At 51.1% G+C, this 17,505-nt stretch overlaps 1 protein-coding gene across 1 annotated transcript; it reads left to right on the forward strand.

Moving 5' to 3' along the window:
- Positions 1 to 2,328: 2,328 nt before the first annotated feature.
- On the forward strand, positions 2,329 to 14,346 carry LOC126234345 (serine/arginine repetitive matrix protein 1-like). The gene is made up of 6 exons (XM_049943034.1): positions 2,329 to 2,413; positions 2,937 to 3,008; positions 3,466 to 3,479; positions 3,562 to 4,698; positions 12,932 to 13,579; positions 13,705 to 14,346. The coding sequence occupies exons 1-6, from the start codon at positions 2,329 to 2,331 to the stop codon at positions 14,344 to 14,346; spliced, it is 2,598 nt and encodes an 865-aa protein (XP_049798991.1).
- The last annotated feature ends 3,159 nt before the right edge of the window (positions 14,347 to 17,505 follow it).

Here is a 17,505-nt window from a genome sequence, read left to right on the forward strand (position 1 = left end):
GGCAATCTGCGCCGATATTTCGAGAAGTACCTAAACATGATACACTTCCTTAATGAACCTGTGAAAGCAAAAGGTGTGATCCGATCACTGAAAGCAAGACTTCCTTTTAATATTAAAGAGAAATTACTGTACTTACCGGACGACGATCTTGAATATTTTTTGGAAAAGTTAGATGCTGTTGATTTACTGTACGAAGAACAAGAATCAACACACAACTCACGCAGTAGGAATCGACATGTCTACATTGCCACATTACCAAACACGCAAATAATCAGTAAATCTATATTTTGTTTACGGATCAATGAAGGTTATCGTTAAAGTCAAGCACTTATTTAGTTCCTTGGTTGGGAAAATGGGATCAGTTGCAGCTTCTACTTTGCCTACTCTTCCCTAGACCACACAAGCTTTTTCATAGAACATCTAGCGTTTTAGATTAATGTATTACATGCCTTAGTTATCGTTTCCCCTCAAACTGATTGACTCTGTTTGCTTTCTGCATGTCATGAGTTTTATTTTCAATGGTAAAAGGTAGAAGTCCGATGTGCAGTGTGTTCGAGGTTCGTGAACTGTTTTAACCCGTGATCTCTGGTTTTAACTCTTCCGTTACTCAAGGTGCAGACTTTCGCTTAAGGGTTCCGGTCTTTGGGGGAACATATTTGTTGTGTAATCAAGTTAGTTTGGTAGTAAATACATCGAGTTTGTCTTTTAAATCCAGGAATGGAATGGAAGTCGTCTCCCAAATTATCTCTTGCGCCCTCCCTGGACGTTCTGGTACACGAATACAATATTTTAGAGAGTAAGTAATGAATATGATGCTCTAAGCTGATTCCAAGTACGAATTTCTTTGCTTGTGGATTTCGTGGCAAATTTATGTATGAGAGTATGACTATAGGCTGCATTATGGATAGGTGGAAGCTGAAGTACTGTTACATTTGAAGACGAAGCTGCACACTTGCATTTCAAAATGAAGGGCCAAAATATTTATGTGTTACTAGCATTATTTGTATACTCGTAAGTCGAATCGATTTTTGAAAGATCAGATTCAGAATGATGTAGGTTGGAGTAGGTACTGGGAGATGAAGAAGCTTGCACAGGATAGAGTAGCATGGAGAGCTGCATCAAACCAGTCTCAGGACTGAAGACCACAACAACAACAACAACAACTATCCTGCCTACTTTCGGAGCTCTGTAGAGGACGCAGATTACGCAAATTTTGTTAAAGAATTCTATATTTACGAACGTATATTCCACTTCTTTGTCTTCATTAATATTGGATGTGGGTAGCACAGTCGGTAATAAGTCAAAGCGTTTGCATGCCGCTACTCCACTTCCTCGTCTGTTACTCCTATGCTGTCTTAGGATAATGGAATCTATGTTTACGGAACTGGACAGCACACATGGCTTGAGCCACGTGAGCACGTTAGTTAGAAGAAAGACATAGATGTTGACATTCTGAAACACATGGCAGAGTTCGTCGAAATGAATTGAACGTAATGACCAGAGTATTCGGACAACCTGTGTATCATTCCAAAGTACCGTTATCCAAGATGGCGGCAATGGCGTCATCCAATATGGCGGCGTGATGTCAATCAAAATGGTGGATTTTGGCTCCAAGTTTGAAGTTTGTCGGGAAGAAGGTAAATTGGGCTACCTCCACTGACCTAACCCTCCAGAAAAGGTGTGAAGTTCAAATTCCAGCAGGATAATGCACCACACCCCGGTTATCTCTATTAGGTTCTGGCTTAGTTCATATCGGTGCCACCAGTGGGCGCTCGCCTGAGATCAGATCGTGACGCAAGTACCGTTATTCAAGATGGCGGCACCCACTGTGTTCCCCGCGAGCTCCAGAGCCCAACTGACTTAGTTCATATCGTAGCCCCCAGAGGGCACATCCGTGATGTCGGTTGATGATGCAAGATCATCTCCTTTCTCTCTCGCGCCGCAAGCGCGCGACCACTTACGTCACAGCCTACAGCCTCTATCTTCGTACCCCCATCCAAGATAGTCTTCTGTAAATATTCTAACTAAAGTAACACCCACATTGTGAATATAAAGTATGAATTACCCAAAAATTTAATTCCATTTCAATTTTAATGTACCACTTTGATAAAAAATGAACAAATGACAACTTTCTCATTTTCCCACTAGGGGCGCAGTGTTCCTTCACGATGTACCAACCACCCCACCCCGCCCCCCAAGAATGTTCCTCTCGTATTGGCTACTGCATTAGTGACGTGAATATGTCATACAATCTATATAAACCAAACCCCAACCTAACTCACCCTCACTCTGCTCCTATACTTGCTCGTCAGTATACATTCGCTCAATATGAAGCGTACAGTTAGCATCTGCGACAGTACCGGTGGCAGGAGCAGCAGCAAACGATCCCGTGTAGACGAAGTTCCATTACCTGGTAAGTACATTTTCATTGCTCTGGTATCTGAATCCTTTAACTCAGTGTATGTGTGTTACATATGTTTCGGATCGCGCTCTATACAGAATGCTTTATCCTATAACAGATTGTGTGTGTGTGTGTGTGTGTGTGTGTGTGTGTGTGTGTGTGTTATATCTGTTTTGGACCGCTCTCCATACACATTTTCAGGTATTTTAACAGATTGTACGTCTTGGTGTGTCTATGTGTTCTGTGTCTCTATGTTATATATATTTTGACTGCTCTCTATACAGATTGCCAGGTCTTTTAACGGATTGTATGTGTTTGTCGTTCTGTGTGTTTTGTATCTCTATGTTATGTCTGTTTTGGAGCGCTCTCTATACAGAATGACAGATCATTTAACGGATTGGTGTGTTTGTGTGTCTATATGTTCTGTGTGTGTCTAGGTTTTATCTGTTTTGGCCCACTGATTGCTGTACCATGTAAGTCATTGCACTTGTTCTACAGAGATTTCTCCCATACTCAGTATTTTCCATCTTTCTAGATTACATCCCTCAAAGGCCGGAAGAGCCTGATCAGCAGCTAGAGATGGAGAGGACGCAGGCACAGCTCGAATGTAAGTATATCTGCAATTAAATCGTAGTTATTAGATTAAATAATTTCGTCTGATATATACTCGTTTTCCAAATGTCTAGATTGAGCTTTCTTATACATATTCTTTTCTTTTCTTTCTAGATGATCACGATTCCACGCATAGGGAAAGGAGCACAGAGGGTGGTTTGCAAGGCGGGGTCAAATGGCGGCCGCCACAGAGCAATGGCACCGAGAGGTAGAGGGCCGCCCAATTATCAGTCTTTCACAGGAGGAGGAGGATATCGATCTGTCTGAGTGGGAGGGAGACCTCGTTGAATGAGGCAATGAGTTGCTCAAACGATGGAGGCAGAGTGGAGAAGCTGAATAATTTTGAACATTATCATTACATCAAATAATTACCATTATTTAGTCTTATTATTATTTATTGCCCTTTTAAATCTAAATCATTAAACTTATATTTTTTCTTATTTATGTTACAGGTATATCACAAGGCGTGGGCTGTATATCTAGAGCAGTGGTTGTGGGGGCGGGAATCGTGGGCACACAACCGCAGAGACATGCGGCGCCCTCTGTAGACCCCATCAGAGCCGCGAGAGGCGGCAGCAGCAGAAGCCACACCAGCACCGCCCCAGGCCCTCTGGCGCCCATGGGCAACGCAACCGGCACGGGACGAAGAGCAACAGCAGGTGCAACAGCCTCCCACCCCACCGGGCCATCGCCACAGCAGCCCAGAACAACAGCAGGTGCAGCAGTCTCCCACCCCACCGGGCCATCGCCACAGCAGCCCAGAACAACAGCAGGTGCAGCAGCCTCCCACCCCACCGGGCCATCGCCACAGCAGCCCAGAACAACAGCAGGCGCAACAGCCTCCCACCCCACCGGGCCATCGCCACAGCAGCCCAGAACAACAGCAGGCGCAACAGCCTCCCACCCCACCGGGCCATCGCCACAGCAGCCCAGAACAACAGCAGGTGCAACAGTCTCCCACCCCACCGGGCCATCGCCACAGCAGCCCAGAACAACAGCAGGTGCAACAGTCTCCCACCCCACCGGGCCATCGCCACAGCAGCCCAGAACAACAGCAGGTGCAACAGTCTCCCACCCCACCGGGCCATCGCCACAGCAGCCCAGAACAACAGCAGGTGCAACAGCCTCCCACCCCACCGGGCCATCGCCACAGCAGCCCAGAACAACAGCAGGTGCAACAGTCTCCCACCCCACCGGGCCATCGCCACAGCAGCCCAGAACAACAGCAGGTGCAACAGTCTCCCACCCCACCGGGCCATCGCCACAGCAGCCCAGAACAACAGCAGGTGCAACAGCCTCCCACCCCACCGGGCCATCGCCACAGCAGCCCAGAACAACAGCAGGCGCAACAGCCTCCCACCCCACCGGGCCATCGCCACAGCAGCCCAGAACAACAGCAGGTGCAACAGTCTCCCACCCCACCGGGCCATCGCCACAGCAGCCCAGAACAACAGCAGGTGCAACAGTCTCCCACCCCACCGGGCCATCGCCACAGCAGCCCAGAACAACAGCAGGTGCAACAGCCTCCCACCCCACCGGGCCATCGCCACAGCAGCCCAGAACAACAGCAGGTGCAACAGTCTCCCACCCCACCGGGCCATCGCCACAGCAGCCCAGAACAACAGCAGGTGCAACAGTCTCCCACCCCACCGGGCCATCGCCACAGCAGCCCAGAACAACAGCAGGTGCAACAGCCTCCCACCCCACCAGGCCATCGCCACAGCAGCCCGGTTGCTCCGGTAGGCAGGCACCGCCTCCTCCTCAACCGGCTCACCCCCGCCGCCAGTGCAAGGTTCGTCTGCTTTCCCGCATACCCCTCCCTGTAGATGAAGCACCATCACTGGCCACATCTTCGACCGGCTGGACCCCTAGTTCTAGTATTACCGATAGTAATAGTAATTATCCTGTGGCTAGCGGTAGTGCTCTCCCCCATCCTATCCATAGTGATTTGGATCACTATGACCCCCTACAATACTCAGTGGTTGCTAGGGCTTCTGAGGGGCGCATCTCGTTCACTAGGATTAAGAATCTGGGAGGGAGGTACTGTGACCCTGTCAGGTGTTAGAGGTGTGCCTCCCTGTCTTGGAGATCGAGCTCCTAGAAGATCCGAGATTTAACGCCAATAAATGCAGTGCAGTATTATGCTGCAAACTAGGTCATCCCCCTAAACATCAAGGTGATGCACACACAACGACTCTGCACTATATATAGGGTGATAATGGCGTTATATCTCGGAGCACATCCATTGCTGAGTGGTATCGAGAATCCACCTCGAGCAATATTATGGCCCGATTTCCCGAGATGGAACTACGTGGGTCCACTAAAGCGTTCAGCTGTATACCACACCTCGACATCCATACACATGTCAATGATCCAATAAATGGAGGGTCCATTTACATTAAACTCAGTACAGATGTAGCTAATAAGCAGGCATGCATTAATGTCCAAAATACAAACGATCAAACTTTATTTGCACGGTCAGCCCTGGCTTGTCAGAGAAATTGTAACTACAAAGATCATCCCGAGCGTCCCAGCAGATACAGAGTCAAAGATATTAAGAGACTGTATAACTTCCATGGTATTGAGTGACCTGTTAAGACCCAGGACACAAACGTTTGAGCCTCAAAATTCCAGAATATCGGTTCACGTTTATGGCCCGGAGAAGAAGAAGAAGAAGGAGGAGGACAAGTCAGATCAGCAAGACAAGCACACAGTACTCGGCCCCCTCCATTTCTCAAAATCTGCAGGTGAGTGAGAGCTGCATGTAAGCATGCTGCTCTTCTCTGAAGGTGATAATTATCACTACCTCTGGATCAAAGACATGTCCCTACTCCTTTCCTCCCAAATATCAAAAGATTGCATAAAAAGCATATTTGTTTAAGGTGTTTGAATTATTTTTCATTTTCTTGTTGCTGTTGTTGTTGATGTGGTCTTCAGCCCTCAGATTCGTTTGATGCAGCTCTCCATGCTACTCTATACTGTGCAAGCTTCTTCATCTCCCAGTGCTTACTGCAAACTACATCCTTCTGAATCCACTTAGTGTATTCATCTCTTGGTCTCCCTCTACGATTTTTACGCTCCACACTGCCCTCCAGTGCTAAATTTGTGATCCCTTGATGCCTCAGAACATGTCCTACCAACCGGTCCCTTCTTCTTGTCAAGTTGTGCCACAAACTCCTCTTCTTCCCAATTCTATTCAATATCTCCTCAGTTATGTGATCTACCTTTCTAATTTTCAGCATTCTTCTGTAGCACCACATTTCGAAAGCTTCTATTGTCTTCTTGTCCAAACTATTTATGGTACATGTTTCACTTCCATACATGGCTACACTCCATACAAATACTTTCAGAAACGACTTCCTGACTCTTAAATCTATACTTGATGTTAACAAATTTCCCTTCTCCAGAAACGCTTTCTTTGCCATTGCCAGTCTACTTTATATATCCTCTCTACTTTGACCATCATCAGTTATTTTGCTCCCCAAATATCAAAACTCCTTTACTACTTTGAGTGCCTCATTTCCTAATCTAATTCCCTCAGCATCACCCAACTTAATTCGACTACATTCCATTATCCTCGTTTTGCTTTTCTTGATGTTCATCTTATATCCTCCTTTCAAGACACTGTCTATTCCTTTAAAATGCTCTTCGAAGTCCTTTGCTGTCTCTGACAGAATTACAATGTCATCGACGAACCTCAAAGTTTTTATTTCTTCTCCATGGATTTTAATACCTACTCCCAATTTTTCTTTTGTTTCCTTTACTGCTTGCTCAATATGCAGATTGAATAACATCGGGGAGAGGCTACAACCCTGTCTCACTCCTTTCCCAACCACTGCTTCCCTTTCATGCCCCTCGACTCTTATAACTGCCATCTGGTTTCTGTACAAATTGTAAATAGCCTTTCACTCCCTGTATTTTACCCCTGCCACCTTCAGAATTTGAAAGAGAGTATTCCAGTCAACATTGTCAAAAGCTTTCTCTAAGTCTACAAATGCTAGAAACGAAGGTTTGCCTTTCCTTAATCTTTCTTCTAAGATAATTCATAAGGTCAATATTACCTCACGTGTTCCAACATTTCTATGGAATCCACACTGATCTTCCCTGATGTCGGCTTCTACCAGTTTTTCCATTTGTCTGTAAGGAATTAGCGTTAGTATTTTGCAGCTGTGACTTATTAAACTGATAGTGCGGTAATTTTCACATCTGTCAACACCTGCTTTCTTTGGGATTGGAATTATTATATTCTTCTTGAAGTCTGAAGGTATTTCGCCTGTCTCATACATCTTGCTCACCAGATGGTAGAGTTTTGTCAGGACTGGCTCTCCCAAGGCTATAAGTAGTTCTAATGGTGTGTTGTCTACTTCTGGGGTCTTGTTTCGACTTAGGTCTTTCACGCAGTATCATATCTCCCATTTCATCTTCATCTACATCCTCTTCCATTTCCATAATATTGTGCTCAAGTACATCACCCTTGTTTAGACCCTCTATATACTCCTTCCACCTTTCTGCTTTCCCCTCTTTGCTCAGAACTGGGTTTCCATCTGAGCTCTTGATATTCATACAAGTGGTTCTCTTTTCTCCAAATATCTCTTTAATTTTCCTGTAGGCAGTATCTATCTTACCCATAGTGAGATAAGCCTCTACATTCTTACATCTGTCCTCCAGCCATCCCTGCTTAGCCATTTTGCACTTCCTGTCGATCTAATTTTTGAGACGTTTGTATTCCTTTTTGCCTGGTCCATTTACTACATTTTTATATTTTGTCCTTTCATCAATTAAATTCAATATTTCTTCTGTTACCCAAGGATTTCTACTAGCCCTCGTCTTTTTACCTACTTGAACGTCTGCTGCCTTTACTACTTCATCCCTCAGAGCTACCCATTCTTCTTCTAGTGTATTTCTTTCCCCCATTCCTGTCAATTGTTCCCTTATGCTCTACCTGAAACTCTGTACAACCTCTGGTTCTTTCAGTTTATCCAGGTCCCATCTCCTTAAATTCCCACCTTTTTGCAGTTTCTTCAGTTTCAATCTGCAGTTCATAACCAATAGATTGTGGTCAGAGTCCACATCTGCCTCTGGAAATGTCTTACAGTTTGAAACCTGGTTCCTAAATCTCTGTCTTACCATTATATAATCTATCTGATACCTTCAAGTATCTCCAGGATTCTTCCATGTATACAACCTTCTTTTATTATTCTACCAGACGGCTTCCTCTTCCATTTCTTACTTCTCTCCCTTTTCCTACTACCGAATTCCAGTCTCCCATGACTATTAAATTTTCGTCTCCCTTCACTACCTGAATAATTTCTTTTATCTCGTCATACACTTCATCAATTTCTTCGTCATCTGCAGAGCTAGTTAGCATATAAACTTGTGCTACTGTAGTAGATATGGGCTTCGTGTCTATCTTGGCCATAATAATGCGTTCACTATGCTGTTTGTAGTAGCTTACCCGCACTCCTGTTGTTTTATTCATTATTAAACCTACTCCTGCATTACCCCTATTTGATTTTGTATTTATAACCCTGTATTCACCTGACCAAAAGTCTTGTTCCTCCTGCCACCGAACTTCACTAATTCCCACTATATCTAACTTTAACCTATCCATTTCTCTTTTTAAATTTTCTAACCTACCTGCCCGATTAAGGGATGTGAGATTCCAGGCTCCGATCCTTAGAACGCCAGTTTTCTTTCTCCTGATAACGACATCCTCTTGAGTAGTCCCCGCCCGGAGATCCGAATGGGGGACTATTTTACCTCCGGAATATTTTACCCAAGAGGACGCCATCATCATTTAATCAAACAGTAAAGCTGCATGTCCTCGGGAAAAATTACGGCTGTAGTTTCCCCTTGCTTTCAGCCATTCACAGTACCAGCACAGCAAGGCCGTTTTGGTTAGTGTTGCAAGGCCAGATCAGTCAATCATCCAGACTGTTGCCCCTGCAGCTACTGAAAAGGCTGCTTCCCCTCTTCAGGAATCACACGTTTGTCTGGCCTCTCAACAGGTACCCCTCCGTTGTGGTTGCACCTACGGAATGGCCATCTGTATCGCTGAGGCAAGCAAGCCTCCCCACCAACGGCAAGGTCCATGATTCATGGGGGGGGGGGGTATTTTTCATCTGAACAGTTATTATCGATACATCTATTAGATTGTTCTTCTAACGATGCAGTACGTATGATTGTGACCACTGAGAAAAATAACTTCATTAAATTTCAAAATTGTCTCATCTAAAATTATAAAACAGAGAACTAATGGTTGCTGGTGATTTTAATATAGATGTCCTGAAAAACTCTGTCAGTGAACAGTTACTGAAATCAGTTACATTGTCATTCAATTTAATTTCTGCTGTAAATTTACCAACTAAGGTATACAAATGTTCTAAGACTGCCATTGATAATATATTTATAGACAATTCTAGCCAACTAAGCCACATTACAAAACCAGTGGTAAATGGGCTATCTGACCATGACAAGCAATACCTAACATTAAAGTTTGAAAATTGTCAGGGTAAGACATCTGTCACAACGGAGTGCAGAAGGCCAATAAAACAGTCAAAAACTGCAAAAACTGCTCAAAGAAATTAATTGGATTTATGTTTACAGAATTCAAGACACAAATAAAAAATACAAAACATTCATTAATAACGTTAGCACATTATTTGAAATTTTTTTTCGCCTGAAGGTAACGCAAATTAAGCAGAAATCTAATAAGAAACCATGGATCACACAAGGGATGAAGATACCATGTGAGACAAAAAGGAAACTCTATCTGATACCTAGGGACACCTTTGATACTAGTATTATAGCTCATTATAAAAATTACTGCAAAATATTCAAAGAGGTTATCCAGAAATCTAAATACCTGCATTGTGAGAAGAAGATAAATACACCCAGCAATACAATATAAACAATATGGGATATAGTTAAGTCAGAGACAGGTAGGACCAGAAATAAGGAGGAACAAATAGCTCTAAAAATACATGTAACCCTGGTAACAAACGCATGTTGTGTTGCAAACCATTTAAACAAGTATATTGTCTCTGTTACTGATAACATGAGGTTGTCAGGTTCAGTAAATAATGTAATGGAATATCTTAGACCAATGCGCACAAGCAATCTCAGTAAAACGGAATTGACACTTACGTCACCCAAAGAAATAGAATCCATCATAAAGTACTTGAAATCAAAGCATTCTAGTGGTTATGATAGCATAGCAACAAAGTTAATAAAAGAGTGCTCATGTTAGCTTAGTTATATCTTCAAGTTACACTCCTGGAAACTGAAATAAGAACACCGTGAATTCATTGTCCCTGGAAGGGGAAACTTTATTGACACATTCCTGGGGTCAGATACATCACATGATCACACTGACAGAACCACAGGCACATAGACACAGGCAACAGAGCATGCACAATGTCGGCACTAGTACAGTGTATATTTACCTTTCGCAGCAATGCAGGCTGCTATTCTCCCATGGAGACGATCGTAGAGATGCTGGATGTAGTCCTGTGGAACGGCTTGCCATGCCATTTCCACCTGGCGCCTCAGTTGGACCAGCGTTCGTGCTGGACGTGCAGACCGCGTGAGACGACGCTTCATCCAGTCCCAAACATGCTCAATGGGGGACAGATCCGGAGATCTTGCTGGCCAGGGTAGTTGACTTACACCTTCTAGAGCACGTTGGGTGGCACGGGATACATGCGGACGTGCATTGTCCTGTTATGACAGCAAGTTCCCTTGCCGGTCTAGGAATGGTAGAACGATGGGTTCGATGACGGTTTGGATGTACCGTGCACTATTCAGTGTCCCCTCGACGATCACCAGTGGTGTACGGCCAGTGTAGGAGATCACTCCCCACACCATGATGCCGGGTGTTCGCCCTGTGTGCCTCGGTCGTACGCAGTCCTGATTGTGGCGCTCACCTGCACGGCGCCAAACACGCATACGACCATCATTGGCACCAAGGCAGAAGCGACTCTCATCGCTGAAGACGACACGTCACCATTCGTCCCTCCATTCACGCCTGTCGCGACACCACTGGAGGCGGGCTGCACGATGTTGGGGCGTGAGCGGAAGACGGCCTAAGGTGTGCGGGACCGTAGCCCAGCTTCATGGAGACGGTTGCGAATGGTCCTCGCCGATACCCCAGGAGCAACAGTGTCCCTAATTTGCTGGGAAGTGGCGGTGCGGTCCCCTACGGCACTGCGTAGGATCCTACGGTCTTGGCGTGCATCCGTGCGTCGCTGCGGTCCGGTCTCAGGTCGACGGGCACGTGCACCTTCCGCCGACCACTGGCGACAACATCGATGTACTGTGGAGACCTCACGCCCCACGTGTTGAGCAATTCGGCGGTACGTCCACCCGGCCTCCCGCATGCCCACTATATGCCCTCGCTCAAAGTCCGTCAACTGCACATACGGTTCACGTCCACGCTGTCGAGGCATGCTACCAGTGTTAAAGACTGCGATGGAGCTCCGTATGCCACGGCAAACTGGCTGACACTGACGGCGGCGGTGCACAAATGCTGCGCAGCTAGCGCCATTCGACGGCCAACACCGCGGTTCCTGGTGTGTCCGCTGTGCCGTGCGTGTGATCATTGCTCGTACAGCCCTCTCGCAGTGTCCGGAGCAAGTATGGTGGGTCTGACACACCGGTGTCAATGTGTTCTTTTTTCCATTTCCAGGAGTGTATTTGCGTAATCAGTCACTTGTCACAGGAACATTCCTGGACTGGCTTAAATATGCTGAAGTTGTACCTCCACATGTGTTGTTGTTGTTGTGGTCTTCAGTCCTGAGACTGGTTTGATGCAGCTCTCCATGCTACTCTATCCTGTGCAGGACGTTTCATCTCCCAGTACGTACTGCAGCCTACATCCTTCTCAACCTGCTTAGTGTATTCAACTCTTGGTCTCCCTCTACGATTTTTACCCTCCACGTTGCCCTCCAGTACTAAATTGGTGATCTCTTGATGCCTCAGAAGATGTCCTACCAACCGATCCCTTCTTCTAGTCAAGTTGTGCCACAAACTCCTCTTCTCCCCAATTCTATTCAATACCTCATCATTATTTATGTGATCTACCCATCTAATCTTCAGCATTCTTCTGTAGCACCATATTTCGAAAGTTTCTATTCTCTTCTTGTCTATACTGTTTATCGTCCATGTTTCACTTCCATACATAGCTACACTCAATACAAATACTTTCAGAAACGACTTCCTGACACTTAAATCAATACTCGATGTTAAGAAATCTCTCTTCTTCATAAACGCTTTTCTTGCCATTGACAGTCTACATTTTATATCCTCTCTACTTTGACCATCATCAGTTATTTCAGTTGCACTGAAGCAACGTCGCACAAAGGGGCGTCGCAAGGCGCCAACGCCGCTCCGAGGGGCGTCGCACCATGCCAACGATTCACCAAGGTGCGTCGCACCGCACCTAACCCTCACCTAGGGGCTTCGCACCGTGCCAACGCCTCGCCGAGGGACGTCGCACGACGACAACGCACCACCGAGTGGCGTTGCACCTCGCCAACGCACCACCGAGGGGCGTCGCACCGAAGCAACGCCGCAAGAAGGGCCGTCGCAACGCGCCAACGCCGCACCGAGGGGCGTCGCACCGAAGCAACGCCTCACCGAGGGGAGTCACACCGAAGCAACGGCACAAAGAGCGGAGTCACACCGAAGCAACGGCACAAAGAGGGGAGTCGCACAGAAGCAACGACTCAACATGGGGAGTCGCACCAAAGGCGTCACACCACGCAAACGCCTCACCGAGGGACGTCGCACCGCGCAAAAGCCTCACTGAGGGGCTCCGCACCGCGCCAACGCCTCACCGAGGTTAGTCGCACCGAAGCAACGCCTCACCGAGGTGAGTCGCACTGAAGCAACGCCTCACCGAGGGGCGTCGCACCGAAGCAACGCCGCAAGAGGGGCCGTCGCAACGCGCCAACGCCGCACCGAGGGGCGTCGCACCGAAGCAACGCCTCACCGAGGGGAGTCACACCAAAGCAACGGCACAAAGAGGGGAGTCACACCGAAGCAACGGCACAAAGTGGGGAGTCGCACAGAAGCAACGACTCAACGTGGGGAGTCGCACCGAGGCAACGACTCAACGTGGGGAGTCGCACCAAAGGCGTCGCACCGCACAAACGCCTCACCGAGGGACGTCGCACCGCGCAAAAGCCTCACCGAGGGGCTCCGCACCGCGCCAACGCCTCACCGAGGAGCTTCACACCGCGCCAACGCCTCACCGAGGAGTGTCGCACCGCGCCTAACCCTCACAGAGGTGCGTCGCACCGCGACAAAGCCGCACCAATCAGCATTGCACCGAAGCAACTACTCACGAAGGGGCATCGCACGGCAGCAACGCCTCACCGGGGGCACTCGCACCGAAGCAACGCCTCAACGAGGGGAGTCGCACCGAAGCAACGCCTCAACGAGGGGAGTCGCACCGAAGCAACGCCTCAACGAGGGGAGTCGCACCGAAGCAACGCCTCAACGAGGGTAGTCGCACCGAAGCAACGCCTCACCAAGGGGCGTCGCACCGAACAATGCCTCACCGAGGTGAGTCGCACCGAAGCAACGCCGCAAGAAGGGCCGTCGCAACGCGCCAACGCCGCACCGAGGGGCGTCGCACCGAAGCAACGCCTCACTGAGGGGAGTCACACCGAAGTAAAGGCACAAATTAGGGGAGTCACACCGAAGCAACGGCACAAAGAGGGGAGTCGCACAGAAGCAACGACTCAACATGGGGAGTCACACCGAGGCAACGACTCAACGTGGGGAGTCGCAACAAAGGTGTCGCAACGCGCAAACGCCTCACCGAGGGACGTCGCGCCGCGCAAAAGCCTAACCGAGGGGCTCCGCACCGCGCCAACACCTCACCGAGGAGCTTCACACCGCACCAACGCCTCACCGAGGTGTGTCGCACCGCGACTAACCCTCACAGAGGTGCGTCGCACCGCGACAACGCCGCACCAATCAGCATCGCACTGAAGCAACTGCGCACGAAGGGGAAACGCACGGCAGCAACGCCTCACCGGGGGCACTCGCACCGAAGCAACGCCTCAACGAGGGGAGTCGCACTGAAGCAACGCCTCCACGAGGAGAGTCGCACCGAAGCAACGCCTCATCGAGGCGAGTCGCACCGAAGCAACGCCTCACCGAGGGGAGTTGCACCGAAGCAACGCCTCACTGAGGGGAGTCGCACCGAAGCAACGCCTCACCGAGGGGAGTCGCACCGAAGCAACGCCGCAAGAAGGGCCGTCGCACCGAAGCAACGCCGCAAGAAGGGCCGTCGCAACGCGCCAACGCCGCACCGAGGGGCATAGCACCTAAGCAACGCCTCACCGAGGGGAGTCACACCGAAGCAACGGCACAAAGAGGGGAGTCACACCGAAGCAACGGCACAAAGAGGGGAGTCGCACAGAAGCAACGACTCAACGTGGGGAGTCGCACCGAGGCAACGACTCAACGTGGGGAGTCGCACCAAAGGCGTCGCACCGCGCAAACGCCTCACCGAGGGACGTCGCACCGCGCAAAAGCCTCACCGAGGGGCTCCGCACCGCGCCAACGCCTCACCGAGGAGCTTCACACTGCGCCAACACATCACCGAGGTGTGTCGCACCGCACCTAACCCTCACAGAGGTGCGTCGCACCGCGCCTAACCCTCACAGAGGTGCGTCGCACCACGACAACGCCGCACCAATCAGCATCGCACCGAAGCAACTACGCACGAAGGGGCATCGCACGGCAGCAACATCTCACCGGGGGCACCCGCACCGAAGCAACGCCTCAACTAGGGGAGTCGCACCGAAGCAACGCCTCAACTACGGGAGTCGCACCGAAGCAACGCCTCAATGAGGGGAGTCGCACCGAAGCAACGCCTCATCGAGGCGAGTGGCACCGAAGCAATGCCTCACCGAGGGGCGTCGCACCGAATCAACGCCTCACCGAAGGGCGTCGCACCGAAGCAACGCCTCACCGAGGGGAGTCGCACCGAAGCAACGCCTCACCGAGGGGAGTCGCACCGAAGCAACGCATCACCGAGGGGAGTCGCACCGAAGCAACGCCTCAACGAGGGGAGTCGCACCGAAGCAACGCCTCAACGAGGGGAGTCGCACCGAAGCAACGCCTCATCGAGAGGAGTCGCACCGAAGCAACGCCTAATCGAGGCGAGTCGCACCGAAGCAACGCCTCACCGAGGGGCGTCGCACCGAAGCAACGCCTCACCGAGGGGCGTCGCACCAATGCAACGCCTCACCGAGGGGCGTCGCACCGAAGCAACGCCTCAACGAGGGGAGTCGCACCGAAGCAACGGCTCAACGAGGGGAGTCGCACCGAAGCAACGCCTCACCGAGGCGAGTCGCACCGAAGCAACGGCACAAAGAGGGGAGTCGCACCGAAGCAACGCCTCACCGAGGGGAGTCACACCGAAGCAACGGCACAAAGAGGGGAGTCGCACAGAAGCAACGACTCAACATGGGGAGTCGCACCGAGGCAACGACTCAACGTGGGGAGTCGCACCAAAGGCGTCGCACCGCGCAAACGCCTCACCGAGGGACGTCGCAGCGCGCAAAAGCCTCACCGAGGGGCTCCGCACCACGCCAACACCTCACTGAGGAGGTTCACACCGCGCCAACGCCTCACCGAGGTGTGTCGCACCGCGCCTAACCCTCACAGAGGTGCGTCGCACCGCGCCTAACCCTCACAGAGGTGCGTCGCACCGCGACAACGCCGCACCAATCAGCTTCGCACCGAAGCAACTACGCACGAAGGGGCATCGCACGGCAGCAACGCCTCACCGGGGGCACTCGCACCGAAACAACGCCTCAACAAGGGGAGTCGCACCGAAGCAACGCCTCAACGAGGGGAGTCGCACCGAAGCAACGCCTCATCGAGGGGAGTCGCACCGAAGCAACGCCTCATCGAGGCGAGTCGCACCGAAGCAATAGCTCACCGAGGGGCGTCGCGCCGAAGCAACGCCTCACCAAGGGGCGTCGCACCGAAGCAACGCCGCAAGAAGGGCCGTCGCAACGCGCCAACGCCGCACCGAGGGGCGTCGCACCAAAGCAACGCCTCACCGAGGGGAGTCACATCGAAGCAACGGCACAAAGAGGGGAGTCACACCCAAGCAACAGCACAAAGAGGGGAGTCGCACAGAAGCAACGACTCAACGTGGCGAGTCGCACCGAGGCAATGATTCAACGTGGGGAGTCGCACCAAAGGCGTCGCACCGCGCAAACGCCTCACCTAGGGACGTCGCACCGCGCAAAAGCCTCACCGAGGGGCTCCGCCACGCGCCAATGCCTCACCGAGGGGTGTCGCACCGCGCCTAACCCTCACAGAGATGCGTCGCACCACGACAACGCCGCACCAATCAGCATCGCACCGAAGCAACTACGCACGAAAGGGCATTGCTCGGCAGCAACGCCTCACCGGGGGCACTCGCATCGAAGCAACGCCTCAACGAGGGGAGTCGCACCGAAGCAACGCCTCAACGAGGGGAGTCGCACCGAAGCAACGCCTCATCGAGGCGAGTTGCACCGAAGCAACGCCTCACCGAGGGGCGTCGCACCGAATCAACGCCTCAACGAGGGGAGTCGCACCGAAGCAAGTCCTCAACGAGGGGAGTCGCACCGAAGCAACGCCTCAACGAGGGGAGTCGCACCGAAGCAACGCCTCAACGAGGGGAGTCGCACCGAAGCAACGCCTCAACGAGGGGAGTCGCACCGAAGCAACGCCTCATCGAGGGGAGTCGCACCGAAGCAACGCCTCATCGAGGCGAGTTGCACCGAAGCAACGCCTCACCAATTGGCGTCGCACCGAAGCAACGCCTCACCGAGGGGCGTCGCACCGAAGCAACGCCGCAAGAAGGGCCGTCGCAACGCGCCAACGCCGCACCGAGGAGCTTCACACCGCGCCAACGCCTCACCGAGGTGTGTCGCAACGCGCCTAACCCTCACAGAGGTGCGTCGCACCGCGACAACGCCGCACCAATCAGCATCGCACCGAAGCAACTACGCACGAAGGGGCATCGCACGGCAGCAATGCCTCACAGGGGGCACTCGCACTGAAGCAACACCTCAACGAGGGGAGTCGCACCGAAGCACCGCCTCATTGAGGCGAGTCGCACCGAAGCAACGCCTCATCGAGGCGAGTCGCACCGAAGCAACGCCTCATCGAGGCGAGTCGCCCCGAAGCAACACCTCACCGAGGGGCGTCGCACCGAAGCAACGCCTCACCGATGGGCGTCGCACCGAAGCAACGCCTCACCGAGGGGCGTCGCACTGAAGCAACGCCGCAAGAAGGTCCGTCGCAACGCGCCAACGCCGCACCGAGGGGCGTCGCACCGAAGCAACGCCTCAACGAGGGGAGTCGCACCGAAGCAACGCCTCACCGAGGCGAGTCGTACCGAAGCAACGGCACAAAGAGGGGAGTCGCACCGAAGCAACGCCTCACCACGGGGAGTCACACCGAAGCAACGGCAC

Source organism: Schistocerca nitens, chromosome 1 (genome assembly GCF_023898315.1).
Source record: "Schistocerca nitens isolate TAMUIC-IGC-003100 chromosome 1, iqSchNite1.1, whole genome shotgun sequence".
Classification (NCBI taxonomy): Eukaryota; Metazoa; Arthropoda; class Insecta; order Orthoptera; family Acrididae; genus Schistocerca; species Schistocerca nitens.